Source organism: Macrobrachium nipponense, chromosome 49 (assembly GCF_015104395.2).
Source record: "Macrobrachium nipponense isolate FS-2020 chromosome 49, ASM1510439v2, whole genome shotgun sequence".
NCBI lineage: Eukaryota > Metazoa > Arthropoda > Malacostraca > Decapoda > Palaemonidae > Macrobrachium > Macrobrachium nipponense.
Genome location: NC_087224.1, coordinates 8,059,110 through 8,082,396, shown reverse-complemented (window position 1 = coordinate 8,082,396; position 23,287 = coordinate 8,059,110). Strand labels below are relative to the sequence as shown.

General features: G+C 39.1%; 1 protein-coding gene across 5 annotated transcripts in view; it reads left to right on the top strand.

The window, feature by feature from the left end:
- Positions 1 to 23,287, top strand: part of LOC135205300 (E3 ubiquitin-protein ligase UBR5-like) — a 122,600-nt gene that overhangs the window by 73,079 nt on the left and 26,234 nt on the right. For 2 of the 5 annotated variants that reach the window (XM_064235714.1, XM_064235712.1), the window contains exons 14-27: positions 4,791 to 4,945; positions 5,450 to 5,729; positions 6,072 to 7,014; positions 7,222 to 7,501; positions 9,078 to 9,233; positions 10,535 to 10,660; positions 11,197 to 11,343; positions 11,827 to 12,136; positions 12,317 to 13,148; positions 13,855 to 14,180; positions 20,933 to 21,168; positions 22,282 to 22,441; positions 22,574 to 22,764; positions 23,014 to 23,232. In XM_064235714.1, the coding sequence (XP_064091784.1) occupies positions 4,791 to 4,945; positions 5,450 to 5,729; positions 6,072 to 7,014; positions 7,222 to 7,501; positions 9,078 to 9,233; positions 10,535 to 10,660; positions 11,197 to 11,343; positions 11,827 to 12,136; positions 12,317 to 13,148; positions 13,855 to 14,180; positions 20,933 to 21,168; positions 22,282 to 22,441; positions 22,574 to 22,764; positions 23,014 to 23,232 (4,361 nt within the window). Of the gene's footprint in view, positions 1 to 4,790; positions 4,946 to 5,449; positions 5,730 to 6,071; positions 7,015 to 7,221; positions 7,511 to 9,077; positions 9,234 to 10,534; positions 10,661 to 11,196; positions 11,344 to 11,826; positions 12,137 to 12,316; positions 13,149 to 13,854; positions 14,181 to 20,932; positions 21,169 to 22,281; positions 22,442 to 22,573; positions 22,765 to 23,013; positions 23,233 to 23,287 lie in introns of all 5 variants that reach the window. The other 3 variants (XM_064235713.1, XM_064235709.1, XM_064235710.1) reach the window with 2 other exon arrangements.

Below are 23,287 nucleotides of genomic sequence, written 5' to 3'. Positions count from 1 at the left end.
GCTTCTTCTGTCTTTCAGGCTGCGTCCTGGTTAGACCTTTGGTCAACAGCAGTGGCGAAAATTGCATCCTCGGAAGCAACAAGGAAAGTAGTGGATGAACCATTGTTCATTAGATTACTACAATCAGGGTCCAAGGCGATTGCGTACCTGACAAACGTAAGTGCCAATGTTTGGGCAAATATCCTGCTAATGAGGAGAGATGCAGCATTGGCTAGACTAAGCCGCAATGTGGATTTGGATTCCCTGTTAGCAATGAGGAATGGGGATATCTTGGAATCGCAACTACTGTTGCCAGAGGTCATACTGGAAGAGGCGATAGATAGAAGAAGGATGGACACTAACGATAGGTTGGTGCAACAGGCAGTTAGGAAAACCTCTAACAGTCAAACTACTCCTTTGGAGGGAAGACAACAGCAGATGTCTCGAAAGAAGACAGTGAGACATAGCATCCCTAATAGAGTCACAAGACCCTCTTCCCCAAAGAGGATAACTCATCGGCCCTTTCACAATAGAAACAACAGAGGAAGGGGCAATAGGGGAAGAGGGAGAGGCTCAAGAAGATAGGATGGGCGCCTCCCATCACTCGGCCACACCAGTGGGGGGTTGCCTGGCAAATCACTGGAAGGTGTGGCAGGAACTAGGGGCAGAGCAGTGGGTGATGGATGTTCTCAGGATCGGGTATTTGATTCCGTTCGAGGGTAACCCCGCCCCTGACAGATCAACCATTACCCCACGTCACTTATGCCCACAAATCTCAGAAGGCCACTATTCTGCAGGACGAAGTGAAGAAGATGATGGAAAAAGGAGCTGTGCAACAAGTATGCAGTCCGACAAAAGGCTTCTACAGCAGGATTTTCCTGGTACCCAAAGCCAACGGGGAGTGGAGGACAGTAATAGACCTGTCAACGCTGAATCTGTTTATAAGGAAAACCAGTTTCAGGATGGAAACTCCGAAAACGGTTCTACAAGCAGTCAGAATCGGAAACTTTATGCTGACAGTCGATCTAAAGGACGCATACTTTCAGATACCAGTCCATCAGTCTTCAAGGAAATTTCTCCGCTTCAGTCTTGCAGGGAAAGCTTTCGAGTTCAAGGTCCTGTGCTTCGGATTGACAACGTCTCCTCAAGTTTTTACAAGAGTGTTCACCCTCGTGTCGGCGTGGGCGCATGCTCAGGGGATCAGGCTAATAAGATATCTGGACGATTGGCTGGTGATAGCAAAGTCCAGGGAGAAATTACTCAGGGACAGGGTGGCCCTCCTGCAGCTTTGTCACAGCCTAGGTATTGTGGTGAATCAGCAGAAGTCGCAGCTGGATCCAAGTCAACGTTTGGAATATCTGGGAATGGTGATAGACACAACACAAGCCAAAGTATTCCCGACAGACCAAAGAGTAGAGAAATGCAAACAAGTGGTGAATGCCTTCCTGGGAAAGGCAGACAGCCAGCAAGACAGTGGCAGGTGGTGCTGGGAATCCTAACCTCCCTGGAGAAGCTAGTACCACAAGGAAGGCTACACCTTCGGTCCCTACAATGGAGGATGAAGGAGTTTTGGTCACCAACAGTAGATCACCCGTACGAGCAAATTCCCTTGTCGGCAGAAGTGAGGAAAGACTTGCTGTGGTGGGTGGACGACGACAATCTGACAGTGGGTGTCCCCCTTCAACAATCCTTCCCAGACCTCTTGCTGTTCTCGGATGCGTCACTAGAAGGCTGGGGAGCCCATATGGAGGAGTTGATGGTGTCAGCAAAATGGAGTTGCAAGGACAGAGAACTCCATATAAACGTGCTGGAGTTGAAAGCAGCTTTCCTGGCTCTACAAGAATTCAGGGAGAGAGTAAAGGGACACTCAGTGGTATTGATGTCAGATAACACCACAGTAGTAGCTTATATAAACAAGCAAGGAGGCCTAGTTTCTCGGCAGTTACATGTGATGACAGTTCAACTTCACCAGTGGGCTATAGAGAACCTGGTAGACATCAAGGCCAGGTATATTCCGGGAAAAAGAAATATAGTGGCCGACAAGTTGAGCCGCAGGGATCAGATTCTGGGAACGGAGTGGTCCCTACACCAACAGGTAGTGGACAGGATGCTCATGTTGTGGGAAGGACCGATCATAGACCTATTCGCAACCAGGTACAACAAAAAGTTGGAAGTGTATTGTTCAGTAGTCCCGGACGCAGAGGCAGTAGCAGAAGATGCGCTACAACACCCCTGGGACAATCTGGACGTGTACGCATTTCCTCCATTTTGTCTAATCCGTCAGGTTCTGAACAGGGTAATGCGGTCTCAGAACCTCAAGATGACCCTGGTAGCCCCGTTATGGCCGAAAGCAGAGTGGTTTCCAGACCTACTGGAACTCCTAGTAGATGTGCCAAGAGAGTTACCTCCATGGAGCAACCTTCTGTGTCAGCCTCACGTGGAGAGGTACCACCAGTCGGTGAAGTCCCTATCGCTTCACGGGTGGAGACTGTCAAGTATCTCCTCCGAGAGCGAGGGTTTTTGCAGAAAGCAGCAACTCAGATGGCAGGTAATATCAGAAAATCATCTGCGACAGTATACCAAGGGAAGTGGTCAGCATACTGTGATTGGTGTCGTAGAGGGAACGTGTCTCCACTCGGTACCACTATTCAGCAGTTAGCAGACTTTCTGATATATCTCAGAACAGAAAAACATATGTCTGTATCTGCAGTGAAGGGTACAGGGCTGCTCTAGCCTCAGTCTTACGAATGAAAGGAGTGGACATATCGTCTTCATGGGAGTTGGCCATGCTGATGAGGAGCTTTGAACAGTCATGCCCACCAAAGGAGCTAAAAGCCCCAGATTGGGATCTGACCAAGGTACTGAGTAGTCTGACAAAACCCCCCTACGAACCACTAAGGCAGTCCACGGATAGGAGCCTGACCCTGAAGACAGTCTTCTTATTGGCCCTGGCTTCAACCAAAAGGGTGGGGGAGCTACATGGCCTCTCATATCTCATAAAGCACTCGAGAGGTTGGAGATCAATGGTGTGTGAGTTTGTCCCAGAATTCGTGGCAAAGACCCAAAATCCAACAATAGTAGACGGCAGATTCGACTCCTTTACCATACCTTCCTTGGCAGACTTTGTAGACAACGACAAAGCTGAAATGCTCCTGTGCCCCGTCAGGGCACTAAGGGAGTACTTAAAGAGAACAAGGCACCTCAGGCCGGGGTGCCAGAGGTTGTTCGTAAGTACAGGACGGAACAAGAAGGAAGTGTCCAAGAATACAATATCATTTTGGCTAAGGGAGACGATCAGAGATGTCTTATACTGCAGAAGACAGAGGGTCAGATAGCCAGGTGGGAGCTAGAGCTCATGACATCAGGGGTGTGAGTGCTTCCCTGGCATATAAGAAGAACATGTCTGTGGATAAATTCTGAAAGCTGGCGTGTGGAAGCGCCAAACAACTTTCACCTCATTTTATTTGAAAGATGTTGCCCATAGATCCTTGGACACCTTTTCCTTGGGTCCAGTGGTGGCGGCCCAACAAGTGATATAGTTCATCCAGTGCCCCTGCGGGTCGTCAGTTTGCGTCTAGTCTAAGATAAAGGTATGAAAGTAGAATGAATGGGATGACTGGTCTTTTTTCTTTACTACTTTCTTCCTACTCCTTTAACTACGGGCAATATGAAGGAGAGTACCGTCATGTGCTGGAACGGACTAGATGCAGGTGAGATGGTCAGCCATACTGTGAAGCTATCTTAGCTGATGATATACTTTTCAGTAGCAACACACCCCTCTGGATAATAAGGAAAAGAGGGGTGAAGGTGGATCCAGTCGCAAGGGACAAGAGTAAACAGTAGAATGGTATCTACACCCAGTGGGAGGAAACCAATAGATCCGCTTATATCTTTGGTCCTAGGTTCATTGTCCATTCTCTTAGAATTTCCCTATATATTCGGAAATGGATAAGGTGGCAAACTCCCAGTCAGTTGTAGAGACTTACCTCCCTCCAATAGTAAGTCTATCCTAATGTTAAGACCGAAGGTTTGTTTCGTGTATGAACAAATACCAAATTTGTAACTAATTTGTATTTTTCATAACTAACAAACCTGAGGTCTTAACATTAGGATTTACTAGTGCCAAGCTGGAAACCGGTAGAATTAAAATTACACTTGTGAGATCCAGGGACTAATGGCATCTATACCAGGTCACGGGGCATGTATACCCAGAATGCCCACGGCTACCTGTGACCCATCAGTTATATTTCTAACCCAGTTTAGACTGCTAGAGGGGTGGTTCGAGGTGGGCCTTTAACTGTTAAGACCTCAGGTTTGTTAGTTATGAAAAATACAAATTAGTTACAAATTTGGTATTTTTAAAGATGTAACTAGTGAAAAGTACCCAATCATTTGTATTGTTTTATTAGTAATTTTAGCGGCATACTGTGGAAAGCAGTGTAACTGTTATTTTTAGTTAGTAGACCACTTCAATATGGCATTTGTGTTCTGGAATGAAGCAGTCAGAATCACGCAAGGAAAAGTGATAATTAGAGAATTTTATCTATTTTTGTGGACTTTTTACCAAAAAATTTTTGTCCTTTGATATGATGACATGATCAAAATAAGAAGTCTCATTGTAGCATGTTTTTATGTAAATGAATTCTGCATGTGTTGTTCTTAAAGAAGCAGTATTCTAGAAAATGTTCTTCTTTGGGCGTTTCATCTTGAAGTTCAGTCATTTTTCATTGTACTGCATCGTTTTGTAGAGTTTTGAGCTTAATTTGAAAATAATAACTATCCAAATGTTAAAATACTGCTCTGTTTTGCAGGCGTTCATGCAATTGTGAAAAATGGCAGCCGTCTTTCATATGTCATATACAATCTTAGCTCTGGGAAAGCTGAGCAAGAGTGTGTGTTTCCCACCGACAGCACAGCTTTTATGGGTACAGAGCCATCGGCTATATCCTTGACTATTACTGGAGAGGTAAGGAATAGATATTTTATAGAGTAACTGACATTTGCTTAATTTTTTTAACATTTCAAACTGTAAATAATTCAGTTTTATTTTTTATAGACCTCTGTCATGCTTTTGGCATTTTTTTTTCTACTCTTTGTGGGTCCTATCACCTTCCATCATTTAAGAAGCTTGTTTTCGGTGTCAGGTTCCTACTGTTTTCTCTGTACTTAGCTTTCACCAGGAACTAGGTAAAGAAGTTATGCTTTCTAGCATTGGTCATTGTATCAAAATAATAAATCCTTTTGTATAGATTTGGATGATGTAGAGGTTTTTCATAAGTAGAATTACCATCCCCTACTTCCCCATATTTACTTCAACATTTAGAGGTTCAGCTTTGTCTTTTTTTACCTTGTGATTGAAGACCAAAGTCTCCTGACTAACCTTTTAATTCTCAAATGAAGACTTGTGTCCGTGTGAGTTCCTATGAAGTTGTTAGAATCCTAATGAACATTTGACTCATTTCTCTTTCAGAGTGAGAATGTTGCTATCCTCCGGGATGGAAATAGTACTATTTATCCCTTGAGTAAGGACTGCGTAGAATCTATAAAAGATCCGCATTGGCCAGATCTACCTCCTGTTTCCTGCTTGGGGGTAGCAACACACTTCCTTCACGGTGCAGGGGCTCATCAAAAGAACCATGTTGCCTTGCTTGTCTTAGCTCTCAACACACAAACTTTAATGCCTAAGATTCTTAGGTGTGATCCGGAGGGTGTGAGACAGGTCCTTGCTCTCATTGAGAATGAACCAGCAGGTAAGATGTTTCTTGAATATTGGCAGTTTTTAGGTGAACTAACATTTTATGGAGTACTAATTTTTAAAGTTTTTGAGGTGCTGTCAGTAATGCCTTTATGCCACTGCAGATGATGCTATTAGTTCTTGGGGTATGTTTACTTAAATGTCCAACCTTTATCACCATAATTTACTCTTATTTATTATCTTTTAAAGTTTAAAACTATCTGGGCAGTTTGTGAGTATTTGAAGTATGATCTAAATCTATGTAGTTATAGTTCTAACATTTCCTAATCTAACTTCTAAAGAGCAATTGAAATGTTCCTAAAACAATCGGCAATAATTAAATTTTTTTGCGTTTCAGGTGGAGTTGCTAATCTAACCACAGAATCTATTGTGGAAGAAAAGTGTGATGGCAATAGGAACATTCTTCATGCCTGTATATCAGCGTGTTGCCCTGTTACAAGTAAAGAAACTGAAGGTGAAAGTGTTCTGGAGAAGGATCCCATCTTGGGGAGCTTTGCTTGGCCTCCAAATTCGTCAGAATCGCTTAATGATACAGCAAGCGCACCAGGACCTGAAGATGATCTTATGACACCCTCATCATCCAAAACCACCCCAGGTCCTAGCATGCCAACTTTGGGAGTGTCGGATCCAAACGAACGAAAGTCGTATTCCTTAACAATACTGAGGAACATTTGTGATAGTTCTGCACTTTCTCCCCACCTTCGGAACCTTTTGATAGCAAGAGATTCTAATGGGTTCACCCCTTTCATGTTGGCCGTGTCGGGAAGAGCTTACCAGGCAGCCTTGATCCTCTTCGATGTAATCCATCGCGTAGCTCACGACAGTGCAATGGACTCCGAGAGTGAGAGACGAGCTGTTTCACAGATGATTTTCCCTAGGGGTAGTAACCCCGATGACTCTCCGCTTCACGTTCTTTGTTATAATGACACATGTTCTTTCACATGGACTGGTGCTGAACATATCAATCAGGATATTTTTGAGTGCAGAACATGTGGGCTTGTTGGGTCTTTGTGTTGCTGTACAGAATGTGCAAGAGTATGCCACAAGGGTCATGACTGCAAGCTGAAGAAGACCTCTCCTACTGCATACTGTGATTGTTGGGAGAAGTGCAAGTGTAAAGCTCTGCGATCAGGCCACCAGGCAGCTCGATTTGACCTCCTGTCACGACTTATCACAGAAACAGATCTAGTGAATTTACCTAATGGGCGAGGAGAGAATTTACTTCTATTTCTTGTTCAAACTGTTGGGCGCCAGGTCACGGAACAAAAGCAGTGGCAGAGGTTAGTTTAAATTTTTATTGTTCTTGGAGAAGTATTAGTGTGTTATGTGCAGGCTTTTGATATACATTATCTATTTTATCCTGTGAAAGTTGGTATTGGATTCCAGTATAATGTCAAGTGCTTGGACTCTTGCTGAGAGAGTAAGGTAGTCATGTCATTGATTATAATAAAGGTTTAGTTACTTATTTAAAAATTTACTTCAATCAGGTGTCGGTCATCTTCCTCAACACGCAAAAATACCCTGTCTGATGTTGTAAATTTGGAAGTTCCGGACCATGATTTAGAGCCACCAAAGTTTAGTCGTCGGGCTTTAGAGCGCCTTTTGAGCGATTGGGCTGCTGTCAGAGCTATGATCATGACAGGCCACAAGGAAGAGACTCCTCCTACAGCTGCATCCACAGATGAGATCCACTTCATGCAGTTCCAAGGCCATACTACACATCTGGATAAATTCACCTACTGTTTGCTAGTCAAATTAGCAACCCAGGTAGGCAAGGTAGACCACAATTATTTTATTTTATTATTTTTTTTTTTTACGTAGGTATTGCTGCACTGTTTCTTGTACTGAAGTTTCTTTGCTGTGTGCCATGGCTTCCAGGTGCATTGCTCTGGTATTTTCTTCCTCACTAAACTGTCCAGCTTTATTTTAGCCTTGCTCTAATTTCTACCCCTCAGAAAGTGGTCCATTTATTCTCGGTAGCCTGTTTTGAGTGAATTTCACTCGTCTTAGGTCATGGTGTTTTTGGGAGTAACTTCGTAAAGAATAGTCAGATCAGTAGGAGGTTAAGGCATGGGATGATGGCAGCAGTCATACACTATACCGGCCCCATAGGTGTTAGGCCTGGCAATGATGGGGAGTATGCTAGCTAACGGTCCGCAGGGCTGTAGGAATGCAATTCCACTGAGACTTTACACCCTATATACCAAGGAGAAAGCTGCCTATTATCTACAGAACAGTTTTGAATAGGTGTTACAGTGGCGCATCACCCACTTCAGTCACTTTGACATCAAATAGGGACCTAAAGTGCGAGGTCCCCGAGGGTATCGCCATTCTCCCATAACCTTTCGGTCTGTTTTCAGTAGTCTGGAAACTGGTTGGAAATTCAAGAAAAAAAAGAAAAGAAAAGCAGGATAAATGAGATGGGTGGGTAGTGCTTAACAGTAGAGATATTTTCATGACATCAAAGTCACTTGCTTGGAGTGGTATCATCGTTGTTTGAATTTCTCTTCATTTTCAAGAACAAACTGCCTTAACTGTTTACTTATAGTGCTAAAGAAAATCACGGCAAGGTGTGAATAAGGCTGCCAAAATCTCATACTGATCCAACTGTTGTTTAAGAAGTAATAAAAAAAAAAAATTATGCTTAAAGTGCGTGAAATTCATAGTATAGTATTTAGTTTGGTTTTAGGACTTGATAGCAATAACTTGGCAGCCTTAATTTTGTTTTTATGGCTACCATTGTTCCTTTGTACAGGGAAGTAACCCCCTCTTGTGTGCTATTTATTTTTATACTAAGGGTAAGATTGCAAGTCTTGTGTTCTGTTGCTATACCCACATCCACTGGCCTAATTCAAGTTTATTGCTACCTTTTCAGGATAAGCAATAAACCAGTTTTGTTTTGGAGTCAAATATGCTAGCTATTGTTTTACAAAATGCTTTTAAAAAGATATGAAGTGTGCCATTTTTGTGTGTGTGTGTGTGTGTGTGGTTTTAGAATTAGTTTTTGATAACTTCATCAGAGAGAATACTGTTTGCAAAAGTGTTTTTATATTTAAATTATCAACCATTACATGTTCAAGGTTTTGTATATATTGCAATCCATGTTACTGATTTTTAGTGAAGGGTCTAAGTGTAGTGAAATGGATATTTTATCCCAAAGTGTAATGCTCTTGGTGATTCAGTTTTTAAGAGGTTAGAGGTGGTTTGAACTAAGATTTTTCTTGTTTGTAATTTATCTGTATTATATAAAAAGCTTTTAGAATTAGATATTTTTTTAATTAGGGCGACACAAGATATATTTCAACTTTTTGAAATTACAGTTGTTATTGCTTCCCATTTGTAGGCTGAGCATCGTAACTTGAAACTGAAGCAGCTTATTAATAGTGATGACGAAGAAAGAAAAATGATTGCAGACACGATGGTTACTGCCTTGATCAACACGTTGATAAGGGAACTCCATAACGATAGCATTCCTGGGAGAAAGCAAGAGGCAGAAAAGGTAGGTTGTTTTTTATTTTGCCATTTAGTATTGACGTCTATTTGCCAGGGATGATAGAATTCAAAAATAGATAAATTTATATATTTATTTATTTTTTGTGTCTTAGTTATACTGTAGTTTCTCTAATAATTGAGTAAAATAACACGGGTATTCAAGGTGTTTGTTGCTACATAGGGTATTCAAGGTGTTTGTTGCTACATAGGGTATTCAAGGTGTTTGTTGCTACATAGGGTATTCAAGGTGTTTGTTGCTACATAGGTGGTCATTTTACCCAACATTCACCAAGTTTTGTAGCACATCTGGTGCTTTCATGTTGTGAAACTGAGGCTTGTCACCTGTGAAATCTTCCTCTGTTTTCACTTATTGGGGAGTAAAAAGTTAAGTATATCTTAGTTTAACCAGACCACTGAGCTGATTAACTGCTCTCCTAGGGCTGCCCAAAAGGATTAGATATTTTTACGTAGCTAGGAACCAATTTGTTACTTAGCATCGGGGCCTACAGCTTATTGTGGGACCTGAACCACATTATATCGAGAATATAATTTCTAATCGCCAGAAACAAATTGCACTGATTCCACGTTGGCAGAGCGGGGAATTGAACTCAAGACTACCGAATCGGTAGGTGAGCACATAAATCATTCGTCCAACGAGGAACTTAAGCCTACAAACTACCTTGGTGTTGTTTTTGTTGTTTGTGGGGGGGGGGGCAGTTTACGAAAGGTCTATAGAAGATTGTGGAAAGGTTTGAAAAAGGTGTGTTTTGTTGAGTCAAAATACAGGAATTTTAAGATAGGATATTTATGATATTTATTAGAATGAAAATGTAAAAAATCAATAATGTACATGTTAAACAGTACAGAAAAATAATTTTTTTTTTCATTGGTGAAACAAGAGATCTATTTGACCATAGATTTTGACACATTTTAATATGTTAAGTTAGAAGTATGATGTTAACAACTTAGCTAGAGGGGAAAGTCTTGCACGCATACTGAGTAAGCTGGAGGTTGAATCACGCCTTGTTAAATCAGGCAGTTATTCCTTTGTAAGACCTTTCTAGAGTGAAACTTTCCATGTCTTAACTTAATTGCCCTTCCCTTCTCATTACATAATCAAACCATCAAAATCTTCGAGGTCAACCACTTTCCTCATATGCTGAAACCATCTCAATCTGTTGATACTTTTCTGTTTACCATTTATGGAACATCATGCATCATTACTGTTATGGTCTGTATTGTGTAAGAAAACTCAAAGTTTCCCTAAAAAATGTTGTACCTAACATTTTCCTTTTGTATTGTCAACAGGTGGCTAGGAGGTTTATTGCTTCAGTGGTGCGAATATTTGTAATTCTGGCCATTGAGATGATGCCAAATGTTGGAAAGAAGAAACCAGGCAGTTCTTATACTCAGCCACTGGCAAAGTGTATTAAGGTTAGTGTAAAAACAAATTATTTGTGTAAACATTTATCTTTTAAGTTACTCTCAACTTGGAATTTCATAATAGTGTAAGTTAACTGTAAGCAGATGTGGTGAAGTTAGCGTGTAATGTGCATTTCCTTTTGCAAAATGAATTTTTTTTTGTTAGGTACTTAAAATATGTATATTGCAGTATATATATTATGTTTTTATTTCAAAAATTTTCAATAATCGATGGAATGGATTACTGATTCTCATGTTTGAGTGGTAACAAATTGAATAGGGTATAAGCTGGGAGTATCCTATGTGTTGAGATTGATGATAAATCTGTCAGTCTAAGCAGTTACTGATATAGAAAGAAAGCCATGGAAGTGATAGTGCTTCCTCTGAGAATTGAGTATGAGTCTTAAACTAGTTTGTGTAAAAGTACCACAATATAGCATACACATTTCTAGTGTTAATTTTTAATTTAGTGAAAAACTATTGTGTTCTTTATATGAATTAAAAGAATTAATTTTCATGTACTATATATGCATGTGTGTTCCTCACAGGTCTTTGAAAGTGTCATTCCTGTGGCCGTTACGGAACTTTGTGACGCTGCTGATGCTCTAATGTTGCCCGTGCGACTCAACTACGTGAAACCAACTGCTCCGTTTCCTCTTAGCTCCACTCACGTCGATGCAAACCATGGCTGCAAGGTGGGGGTTTAGATGTTTAAGGTTTAAATATGTAATCCTTTTATTAGTGTAGTTAGGATTTTCTAGCTTAAACTTTTGAGTGAAGTACCACTTACAGACAACTTTTGACATTCTGTTGGTTTTCAGAAGTCTTTGCAAAGTCCCTTAGTCCTCAACTGCACTGCTTATTGTTTAAAAAGTTTAAGTCCAGTCATGTTTATATAGAAATTTGATGCATTGGTGTGGTTAAATTTAACAGAGTGAGTTGCAAGTCCAGACAATTTGAGTTTGCCAGTAAGAGCATATGAAATTTGAGTTACAAGTCCAGACAACCAGACATTTTATCTCTTGTATATTTTCATGATATAAATCTGTGATAGTACCTTTATGCTGATAATTGTTTAAGATCTGTACTTGCACATTGATTTTGCTTTCTGAATAATTATGCAATCTGCAGTGTTGATCTTTTCTTTGATTGTTCTAAAGTGAGAATATTTTCATTAGGAAATGTTTGAGGTTGAACCTTTGCAAAGACAACATCAGAGGTCTGGCAGCAGCAGCTTAGACTTGCCGGCATCTGCAAGTGTTGTCGATGGTGAGAGCTCCAGCGTGAGTGGTGTCGGTTTGGTAGGTGGAAGTGGAGGCAGTGGGAGTGGCCCTGATGGTGGTGGCAGTGCTGTAGGGGAAGAAGAGGAAACTATTGAGGATGAAGTTGCTTCGAACATGTCTAGACCAGGTCCCACGTCTAATCGGCAGAGGAGAGTTAGACCAGATCACATTCTTCCCCCACAAGGAGATGAACAAGAAGGTGAAGGTAATTGTTTGCTAAAGCCTTCTATATAAAACTGGAAATAGTAGATGACAATGGGATGGTTTGATACTCAAAAAAGTATTTTGTTATTAGGGAGGGGAGGAGTACTGTGTACTTCTGCGTTTATTATTTGACGATTTAATAATATATATGTTTAAGCCTCTCCATTTTTGTTTTTTTTAGGTGGCAGTGAAAGAGATGATGTAAACGATCGTTCAGAACAGGAAGGAGATGGTGGTGGTGAAGTTGAGGGTGGAGAGAGTGACATGGAACTTGATCTTTTAGCAGAATCAGACAGTGACAGTGATGACAATCAGTCTGCTGTAGATAATGCCTCCAACCAGAGGTCAGTACAAACGGGTGCTACTGCAGGCAGCGATGGTGAAGATGACTCGGGAGAATCATCCCCAGGGGAGGATGAGGACGACGAAAGTGAGGCAGCAGAGACCGATGAATTTGATTCTGGGGAACTGTTCTCAGATGAGCAGTTAGAGCGAAGGGTAAACACTTCTTCAACTTCACGCAACATTGCTCCTCACAACTTGCAGTGGGCTGTGAGAAATCCAAGAGACAGTACCTCGCGATCTGGAGGGTCAGCTGGGGGACCTACCACTTCAGGATCTTCAAACACAACTTCTAGTGGTCTAATTTATATTGACCCAACCTCTCTGAGGCATGGGCCATCATCCAGTTCGACTGTGACTCCATCGTCACACGAACCAGTAAGCCTGGCAACTACCAACAATACTCTTGCCAGAGCATTTACTATCATTGTGCGGCAGATGAGTTCACTACTTAGTCTAGCTTGTGATGTTGTGAGAGATGGAGGGTTAACCTCAAGAGCCACTGGTGGTAGTGGAGGTGTTCCAGGAAGCAGTGGCGGTATCAACACAACCAGCCAGATGTATCTGACACCAACCATAATAGCTGCGTTGCTTAAACAGGTGGATGCCCGACTTCAGCCGACCTGGGATTGGCTTTTGAGTCTAATGGACTCCACAGAGTCCCAGTTAAGGTAAAGGTTACCCTATGTTGAGGCATGATGTGCAGTATTTTATTAATTAATGCCAGTTGTATTCAGACAGCTGTAGTTCTGGAATGAACAGCCCAGCTAAGCTTTAGAATTTGCTGTATAAAAAAAGCAGACAGTTATTCAGGTACTCAATTAATATGTCATTGAGATTTAATCTCTTATAATTATTTCTGTTGCTTCCTTTTGACATAAGTTTCATATTGAATTTATGGCATGTTAGAAATAACTTACAACAAATTTTTTTTGTCAAGTGACTAAAAGTAGACTAATTAATCTGTCATGTGTTGTACAGATTCAGAGGATTCTAGTGTTCACAACTGAAATGAAAATGTTTCAGGCCGACATAAAGCCAGTATTGAAGTGTCTGTTTATCTTTTTTACTCCATAACAGCCTATAATGGTAATTTGCAAAATAAGACATTGTAAGTTAATTTAATGCAGTCAGACTGTTGTCATTGACCATGTATAAAAAGTAAATTATTATGAGCCTATGATTCTGTGTTTTGGGTTATACTCACTGGCAATAGGTTATCTGGGATTGGAGAAATTTTCTTGGTCCTTTTCAAGGTATGGTGATGAATAGCGTTTTTCTCTCTCTATATATCATTAATTTTAGAGGTAGATAAGAATTTAGCTTTGTTAAAAGGACTAGCATACTAACCCCCATAATTTTCTCTACTAAAACCAGGTTTGGTAGAGAATTGAACCAACTCATTGAAGGCAGCGGGGGCATTGGTTCAACATCATCAACATCCCCACCTTCTGGAAACCTACCTCGCCCCAGAGACCGAAGCGCTGGACGTACAGGTGTGCCATTTATTCGTGATACTCTGGCAGGGCCGTTGTCAAGGTACCAGAGCGCTCGCAGAGGTGCAAGAGCAGCTACGTCTACGGCCGATCCTCAGAGTGCTAGAAGAGACACTCTTTCATATGTGGTGTCACTCTTGCGAGCCCATAAAAATGAACACTGTGATACATTGCCAGATATTGATGTTGGCTCTCTTAAGCATATAGGTAAGTTGAAAGACAAATTTAGTCTTTTGCTACCGGAAGGAGTTCATGACATTTTATTGTGGATGGTAATTGATTGGAAATTACTTTGTATTTTTTTACTTTTCATTGTTTTATATTTTTTGTTCTGTCTAATTTTCCTTTTGGTCTCGCCCCTCATCCCACCTACCTGTCAATGTCCTTTTACAATTCTACTTCAGTTGTTTCCCATCATTTGTGAAAAATAGTTTTGTGTGTGTGTATGTTAAATTAGCTTCCTTTGTTTTTCATTATCATCTCAATGAGCTAAAACCAGGTGAGCTTTTTTGATTGAGATTTGTCTTTTGTATGGATGTTTTGTGTAAACTGTTCTCATTTTATAACTTCAGAACCACTTGGTCGGTTATAACCAATTTTGGTAAAGCATCCTACGGTAAGGGGGATTCAGAAATTAAGACAGTGATACAGTAGGGGTTGGGTAGTTTAAAACTCATCTCTGAGCTAATGGTCTTTTAACCCTAAATGAAAGCTTCAAAATGCAATTTAGATTCAAGTACATCATGTTCAAAATGTGGCTCTAAGGGCCAGGATGGGGCCTTACAATGGAGTTCCGAAATTTTCAGTTGTAATATGTGTGAGAAATCTCAACAGCAGGGGTACAAGTTTTCAAATTATTAGGCAATCATAGTCTTCCCCATAAGGGGGTTAGGTGGTGCACTAGTCATTACTTAAGGGCTTTGCAGCATCATGTTGGCCCCAGCTGCAACCTCTTTTACTATACCTCCATTCATATTCTCCTTCTTCATCTGACTTTCCTCTCACTGTTAACCCTTAAACGCCGACTGGACGTATTTTACGTCGACATTTTTTGTCTCTCGGGTGCCGACTGGACGTATTTTACGTCGACATACAAAAGTTTTTTTAAAAAAATTCGCGGAAAAAATACTTTTAGGCCTACCAGCCGAAAACTCTTGAATCACACACCTTGGGGGATGCTGGAGTTCACGGATCAAGGTGTTGTTTTGTTTACAATTGTTACGCAGGCGCGCAAGCGCGAATTTCTTTCTTGCCGCACTAAAAAGTATCTGTGACACATCTCGGAAATTATTTCGTCAGTTTGACATAATTTTTTTACCATTTTAAATAGCCGTTTACATACTATTATATATGAAATGTGTGCATTTTTATGTAGAATACAACAAAAAAATACTCATGATTGTAGCTTTTATCAGTTTTGAGATATTTTCATATAAATAACGATAAGTGCCAAAATTTCAACCTCGGTCAACTTTGACTCTACCGAAATGGTCGAAAAACGCAATTGTAAGCTAAAACTCTTATATTTTAGTAATATTCAATCATTTACCTTAATTTTGCAACTAATTGGAAGTCTCTAGCACAATATTTCGATTTATGGTGAATTTATGAAAAAGCTTTTTCCTTACGTCCGCCCGGTAACTCTTCCGAAAAATAATTCCATACATTGCGATTTGTTGGTAATGTTTGTTTGCACCCCATTTTAAATTAGCCGTTACATAAAGTTTTTATATATGAAAATGTGCGCAATTTCATGCACAATACAACTAAAAACAAGGTCCCATGGTTGTAGCTTTTATCAATTTTGAAATATTTTCATATAAAAAATGATAAGAGACAAATTTTCAACCTTCGGTGAATTTTGACTCTACCGAAATGGTCGAAAAACGCAATTGTAAGCTACAACGCTTATATTCTAGTAATACAAGCATTTACCTTCATTTTGCAACAAATTGGAAGTCTAGCAAAATATTTCGATTTATGGTGAATTTATGAAAAAAATAACATTTTCTTTACGTCCGCGCGGTAACTCTTCCGAAAAAATCATACGTGCGATTGTGGTAATGTTTGCACCATTTTAAATTAAGCCGTTACATAACGTTTTATATATGAAAATGTGCGCAATTTCATTGTATAATACAACAATAAATAGTTTGAAGGTTGTAGCTTTTCTCATTTTCGAAATATTTGCATATAAATCACGATAAATAGAAAAAAAACCACGTTCGGTCAAATTTGACTCTACCGAAAATGGTCGAAAAACGCAATTGTAAGATAAAACTCTTACAGTCTAGTAATATTCAGTCATTTATCTTCATCGTGAAACAAATTCGAAGTCTCTAGCAAAATATTTAAATTTATGGTGAATTTAAAAAAAAAACTTTCCTTCCCTCCGCGCGCGGATTCTCCGCCACAAATCTCCGAAATGCGTAAGTCCCATTCTCGGAATATTTGCTCCGTTTCATATTAGGCATTTCATAGAGTTTTATATATGAAAATGTGCGCAATTTCATGTAGAATAAAACGAAAATATTTGAAAGTTGGTAGCTTTTCTTATTTCCGAAATAATTGCATATAAAAAAATATATATAAAAAAAATTCGACATTCGGTCAACTTTAACTCGTCAGATATGGTCGAAAACTGCATTTGTAAGCTAATATTCTTACAGTATAGTAATATTCAATCATTTTTCTTCATTTTGAAAGAAATTGGAAGTCTCTAGGACAATATTTAGATTTATGGTGAATTTTTGAAAAAAATGTGTTTACATCTGCGCGTTACGAATTCATGCATTATTTTGTGATAATATTTACTCTGTTGCTTTTATCGTTTTACAATTTGTTATATACCAAAATGATCGCAATTTAGTGTACATTACAACGAAGAAAAAGGTAACTTGTTACCTTCAACCGTTTTGCGCACAGCGCGATTTGAATACAATTATATATGAAATTTGGTTTTTGCGCTATCATATATCGCATTATTTATATATGATAATGATAATTATTTTCATTTCTGATGGTTGCATACTAAACTTCAGGCAATGACAAAAAAAGGAGCCAAAAATGAACTCTTTAAGGGTATCGGCGGGGTCGGGAATTAATTTTGAGTGACGGTGTTCAAACTTCCTCAGGTGTTACCTCTAGTTTGAATGAAGATGCACACAAAATTTCAGGTGAATTAGATGAAAACTCTTTTTTTAACAAATATTTTTCTTTAAAACATAGCATTTTTTATTTGTTTTTTAAAGTGTATCTCCTTCCTTATTTATCATTCAATTTAAAGAAAAAATTAATAGCAGAAAGTTTAATTCCTATCAAATAAAACGGCAAACGCAGAAATCTAATATGTGATGTGTGCTATTTAAAAAAAATATTTTAAAAAAATAAATAAAAATACCATAAAATTATGTATTAGATATTAGTAAAAAAAAAAATTTTTTTGAGAGAAAAAAGAAAAATGAATTTGCCAATGTGTTCTCTCACTATCTTTATTCAAATTGCTTTTTAGATAATTAAAATCCATTCATAAATAAGGGAGTTTTTAGAATTTGAATGTAGAAAATGTATGTTTTGAGAAAAACGCAGTTAAAGTTCTAACCATTTATTTTGCATTTAGAAGCATAACAAGTTTCTTGAAAAGCTACATGGCGCCTGTTTCCTTCTCTTTTATAAGATATATTATTCCCTCTAAAAAAACAAAAACATTTATCACTTAAAGAAAATAGTTTATATTATTTTTGGGGGGTTATCGTAGAACGCCACTCTACTCTTGCGCTGCCAAGTGTTTAGAAGGCTAATGAGCCCCTCCTTCATATCCTCCTTTTGATGTTCTTTGCTTCTTTTGCTTTCTTGAATGCATAGCAGACATTCGTTTCCTGGTCTTCTCTTTCATCTGAAGGCCTTTCAGGCTTTCTCCTGTCGTTTTTCTCATAATAGGCAGCAATGAACTTGCCGCATAGCCGATATTATGTTCCGTTGCAGCAACATGAAAAGCAAAGGTCGCAGTATCCTTCCCATGAAGTCTCACCTTTGGACACTTTGCCCATATTTTACTGTTGAATGATTCATTTAGGTTTTGAGTACGACCTTTTGCACATCTTTGCAGTAAATCATCAGAGGAAAGCTCTCAATATTTGGCGAACTGGGATCTTTTGTTCCTCTGTAAGCTGGAGTTTTACTTTCATCTTCTTGTGACTTCTGGGAGATAAATTCATTGCCAAATCACGATTATAAAAACACCAGCTATCTTTGCCAACGGGACACTGAGAATGATCATGATTTTTATCATCACTAGTCAGATGTAAAAATATTGCCAATATATTTTTTTTCATGGTATCTATAGGGTCAGTGGGGTTTTAGCTCCGTTTCTTACTGCAATGCCAAAATATTTTCCAATCTTTATCACCGTGCTGTCACTCAATTTATTGAGTCCTCCAAGCTCACTCCTAAACATAACTTTGTTTGTTTTTTGTTACATTTTAGAAACATATTTTTTTTTTCTCATCCTCTTCTGAACGTGGTTTATGCATTCTTCCTTGAGTACTGGATATGGATTGCCATAAGGACCAGTGCCTCATTCAACTGCATACTCCTTTATATGCTGTTGAATCCCCATCACCGACAAATACTTTATATATGAATTTCCTGTCTAGTGATCTTTGCCACAATGCGAGAGCAGCAGCAGCTTCCATATTTCCAGAAGCTTGGTCAAAAATTCTTTTGCATTTTCCAGACTGTATATGTTTTTCATAAGCTACATCATATTGTTCTTTTGTTAGTTTATTTTTTTCAGTTTATTATTCAAAGTACTGCAGGAATTACATATCTTACTGAAACTTCCCCATCAAGAACAAATCCAGTGTAAGCCTCGGTAACAACTCCTATGCCAATAGGGGATTGATGTCCCCTTTCATCCAGGTGCCGTCATATATTACCTCGATAGGTAAATTACCATGTTCATCTGGTTTGACCCCAATGCTTTCATAATACTCAAATATTGCTTTATCAACTTCTTTCATGGATTCCTTGAAGGTCTGGTCAGCAATCCGTTCAATATACTCTTTATAACGTTCGTAAGTGCTGTTTGCTAAAGGTTTGGCACCTAAGGCAATTCGAGTGTTATTCAAGGCTGCCAAGCCTCCCCCATTTATCATGTTTTGATATATAAATGAAGCTGTTGTTTCACCGACATGTTCTGTTTTCACACTTTCATTAGCTTGCACTTTGGTATATTGAAAAACAGATGGCACCAAACACTTACACTTTACTTTCAAGTCAACATCAAAACTGTTTTTATCAATTTCAAGTGTTATATTGCTGTCACACTGCCCACAATACGTCGAACTAAAAGCGTCTTTTAGAGCTCTCAAGGGTAATGAAACTATTTCTCCATCGTCGCTTACACTCAGAAGATCTTCTTTTTCAGTCATGTAACTTCTCAATAAAAAACTCCTTAGGTTGGCTCCTGATAAAACACCGACATCACCTGCTACGTCAGGGACAGCAATTACATCTTGAAAATGCTCATTCTCTTCCTCCTCCCCCTCCTCATCATCAGATAATTTCAAAACAAAGTCGTCGGTACCATCATCATCATCATCTTGATATATTTGTTGCAAGGGATAATAGATTTCCCTCGGAGCTTCGTAATAGGAAGTATTTGGCATCTCTTCAGCACACGTGGTTGGTGGCGACATGTGAGAAGCTACATTAGCTCTGTCTATACTTTTAGCTTCATGATAAGTTTTTATATTGCAAGAGCTTGCTTCCTTCCCTTCGTTTACTAAACTTCTTTTTTGGCATGTTAGTAGATATATAATAACAAAATTGATGTCCAAAAGTCTGAGGAAGTATTGTAATTGCTTGAAAATAACAAATGGATGATTGCATAAAACAAATACAAGAATTCGCTCTCGAGACAAGTGGCTACCGTTATTCAGTCATGGGAAGAGTTGCCATCTCTATCAGGAAAACATATTGTACGGCATACGAAACAAAATGCAATGAAAAGAAACTCAAATACTTGAAGAATGAATGCAAAATGAAATAGTAAAACCACCCCTAACCAGACCTTTAATTCTCTACTTGGATGTGGCCTTTAAATTGGCCTTTAAACCATTTAAAAAGCTTCGTATCGATATTATCTTTTGTGTGGCAATGGCCAGCACCCAGATGTATGGAAATATGACGATAACTCATTTTCACGAATTTGAGCCAATATCGCCAAAATTACAGGCCGCCGATACCCTTAATCTTCAAAACTAAGCGCGCTATGATTTTTTGAAAAAAATATTTTTTCCGCTCCCGCGCTCACTCTGAAACGTCTCCGGCACACGGGAGACATTTTTTTTTTTACCGCTTCGGCGTTTAAGGGTTAACAATTGTTTCATCGTGCAACTGTTAAGTTTTCCTCCTGTTTTGCCTGTCAAGCTTTTCTTACTGTATATCCCTTTCATCGTTGAATGACCTCATAGGTCTCATTGCTTGGCCTTGGGTGTAAAATATATATTGCATTGCTTTTGCAATCATCCTCTTGTAGATTTTTTTCAAATATTTGCAGACGGCTCCAGGAGTCATGTTGGGCCAGCTACAATAGTGGCTCAAAATTTACCTAGAGTGTATAAGAAATCTTATATAATAATAATAATAATAATAATAATAATAATATTAGGGAGTTCAGCAAGTTAACTCAGATTAGGGCTTTTTGTCAGCCATTGGAAGCTGTGTGAGTTGTAGTTCTGGTTTTTACTTATTGTGTGCCACTAATGTATTATGCTATATGGAATGGAGGCAAGTTGAGTTTGATTTTTTCAGGACTTCTTTATTTTTGTTTTTATCAGGACTTTTTTTTTTTAGTTGGTGCACTTGTTGTGACGAGAATTAAGTTTTAGTTTCTGTTAGGGTATAATTTCCTGATATTTCATTGTGAGTAACTCTCTATCTTTTGTTTTTCACAGCATATGTATTCGATGCACTTATCAGTTATATCCGCTGCTGCGAGAGTGACAGTAATGCTCACGTTGACTCGGGAGGAGCGGAATGCACAGGGTTCTCGTGGGAACGTGATGAGAATGAAAATGAGGATGACATAGATGACTTGCCTTCCATCACACCATCAGCAGGTGACAGTGAATCTGCAGACGAAGATTCTAATTTATCCAATTCAAGAGGGAGAAAGCATGTGTTTTTCCAGGTAAGGCAGGATTTTAATTCTCAGTAGATTTCTTTACTTAACAGACCACGCTGAGTTTGTTAGAAATGATTATAAATATTTTGTACTAGCAGGAGAAATCTGGTATGATAGGCTTATCAGACAGTTGATTAGGCAGGCTCTCTGGTGTGTCTGTTAAGTTGGAGGGTGAACAGACACCTCGGTGTTGACTTAACGCTTTCCTGGCTGTGCCTGTTCTGTGAGGGTGGATGGTGAATAGGCAAAAGGGCACACAGAACCAACACTTTCCTCTTTGCACATCATGTTAGGAAACAATATGCAGATATATAGGGATGAATGACCTTGTGGGTCCCAGTGTTTGGCTCTATGCCCAAATCACCATACTATTCCAATATATGTATATCAGAATTTGATATTAAGTAAATCAATACTCGGTGAATTGGATGATGATTACTAATAAATGCCAGATGGGAACCAAAGGGATAGATTGCCCCCCCCCCCCCCCCAACCCTGTCTGTTAAGTTGGGGTGACACTATATTTTCTTGAAAAGGCTGACCCTGTAAAAATACTCTTAAAATTGCATGAATTCTTCATACTCATTTTGTTGAGTAGTCACCTCTTTTCAGTCTCAGATGAACATTCCAGGGGAGGAAATCATTAGCGAAAGTAAAGTTAAGGTGTATATTGAAACTTTGAGAAAGTAAGACAGCAACCAAGTGTTGAATTGGGAAGAGCTGTGTGGGTTTTAGACAAGGGGAAGTGTATCTAGATACTGGTTTAGAGATTGTTTGTTGAGAAGTTTGCAAGTACTCTGGAAATTTCAATCAGGCACCAGATTTGAAGTAGAAGGAACTGCTACGTAGGTTTTCATTATAAGTGTTGGGAGACAAAAAATTGCATGACAGTGCTGCTGTGTTTAGGAATGATCAGTGATTATTTTAATGTGTAGTTTTTACCTTAGCAGATTGTTTTTATTATATTTTAATTTAAGTTTATGAAATTTGTCATCCAAGCTAAAATATTTTATCAGTGTTGCAAGTTTTTACCTTTGATCTTTTTAAAGTATGACATATGTAACATGAAATATGAAACATGCATTCTTTTTCTAAAATATGATATTTCTTTGCCTTCAGAGATCACAGTCAACACTCTGTTTGGGGTCCCAGAGTGCAGATGTCTTCAGTACCCCGTTACAAGAAGCTTTACCTTTGGCAGATAAGCCACATCTTCTGCAACCCAATGCCAGGAGAGAGGAACTCTTTGGCATTCCCCGCACACATACCTACAATGCCAGTGAGTTTAAAGTAGTCATGTTTTATAATTCATGGGTATGGCATTACATGATACTTCTTATGGCATTACATGATACTTCTATTTCATGTTTGGTAATGAGTATTCTGTTTAAATTTGCTTTTTTTTCCCCAGGCCATGGTACAAGAACGCCATTAGATACCCCACTCTCTCGTCTGGGGGTGTTGGACAACTTGCATATGGTTGGCCCTTATCCACCAATTCCACAACAGTCATATGCACACATGCTGGGTTCCACACGAACCTTGGACCCCCAGCCAACGGACTTATCTGTATATACCTCTGGACCAGTTAGAGATTTAAAAGTATGTTATAACTGTGCCTGCATGTTTAGAAAAATTGTTAGTTACTACTATCACAACTAGTAGTTATGGAATCACATAAATGATTTCTATTTATTATTTTGAATATGATTCAGAATGTTGTGTTGAATCACCTTTTACTGGTATTTAAAACTAAAATTAGGTTGAAGTCAGACATTAGTAGACTTTCCTTTAGATTTCAGTTCATGTCTTTCTGATTAGTTACCTGACCTATGGTTGCTCTGTTTCTAGGACGAAGATTTGAGTGAGGATAGTGGCGAAACTTCTCAGGAAAGAGCTCCAATCATTGTTTCCCCAAGACGCACAGGGAGTAGTTTAAGTGGGGGCATTGGTGAGCCTAGTAATAGTGCCTTGTCCTCCTACTCCACTGACTCTGCGCCGACTCGTTCCATCAAGAGTGTCATTGTTCGAGTTGGGTCTTCTCCTGTAACTAGCCCATTCAAGTCAGAGGTAAAGCTTCTGAAATAATCTGATTATAGTATGTAGTATACACAATTTTAGGGTA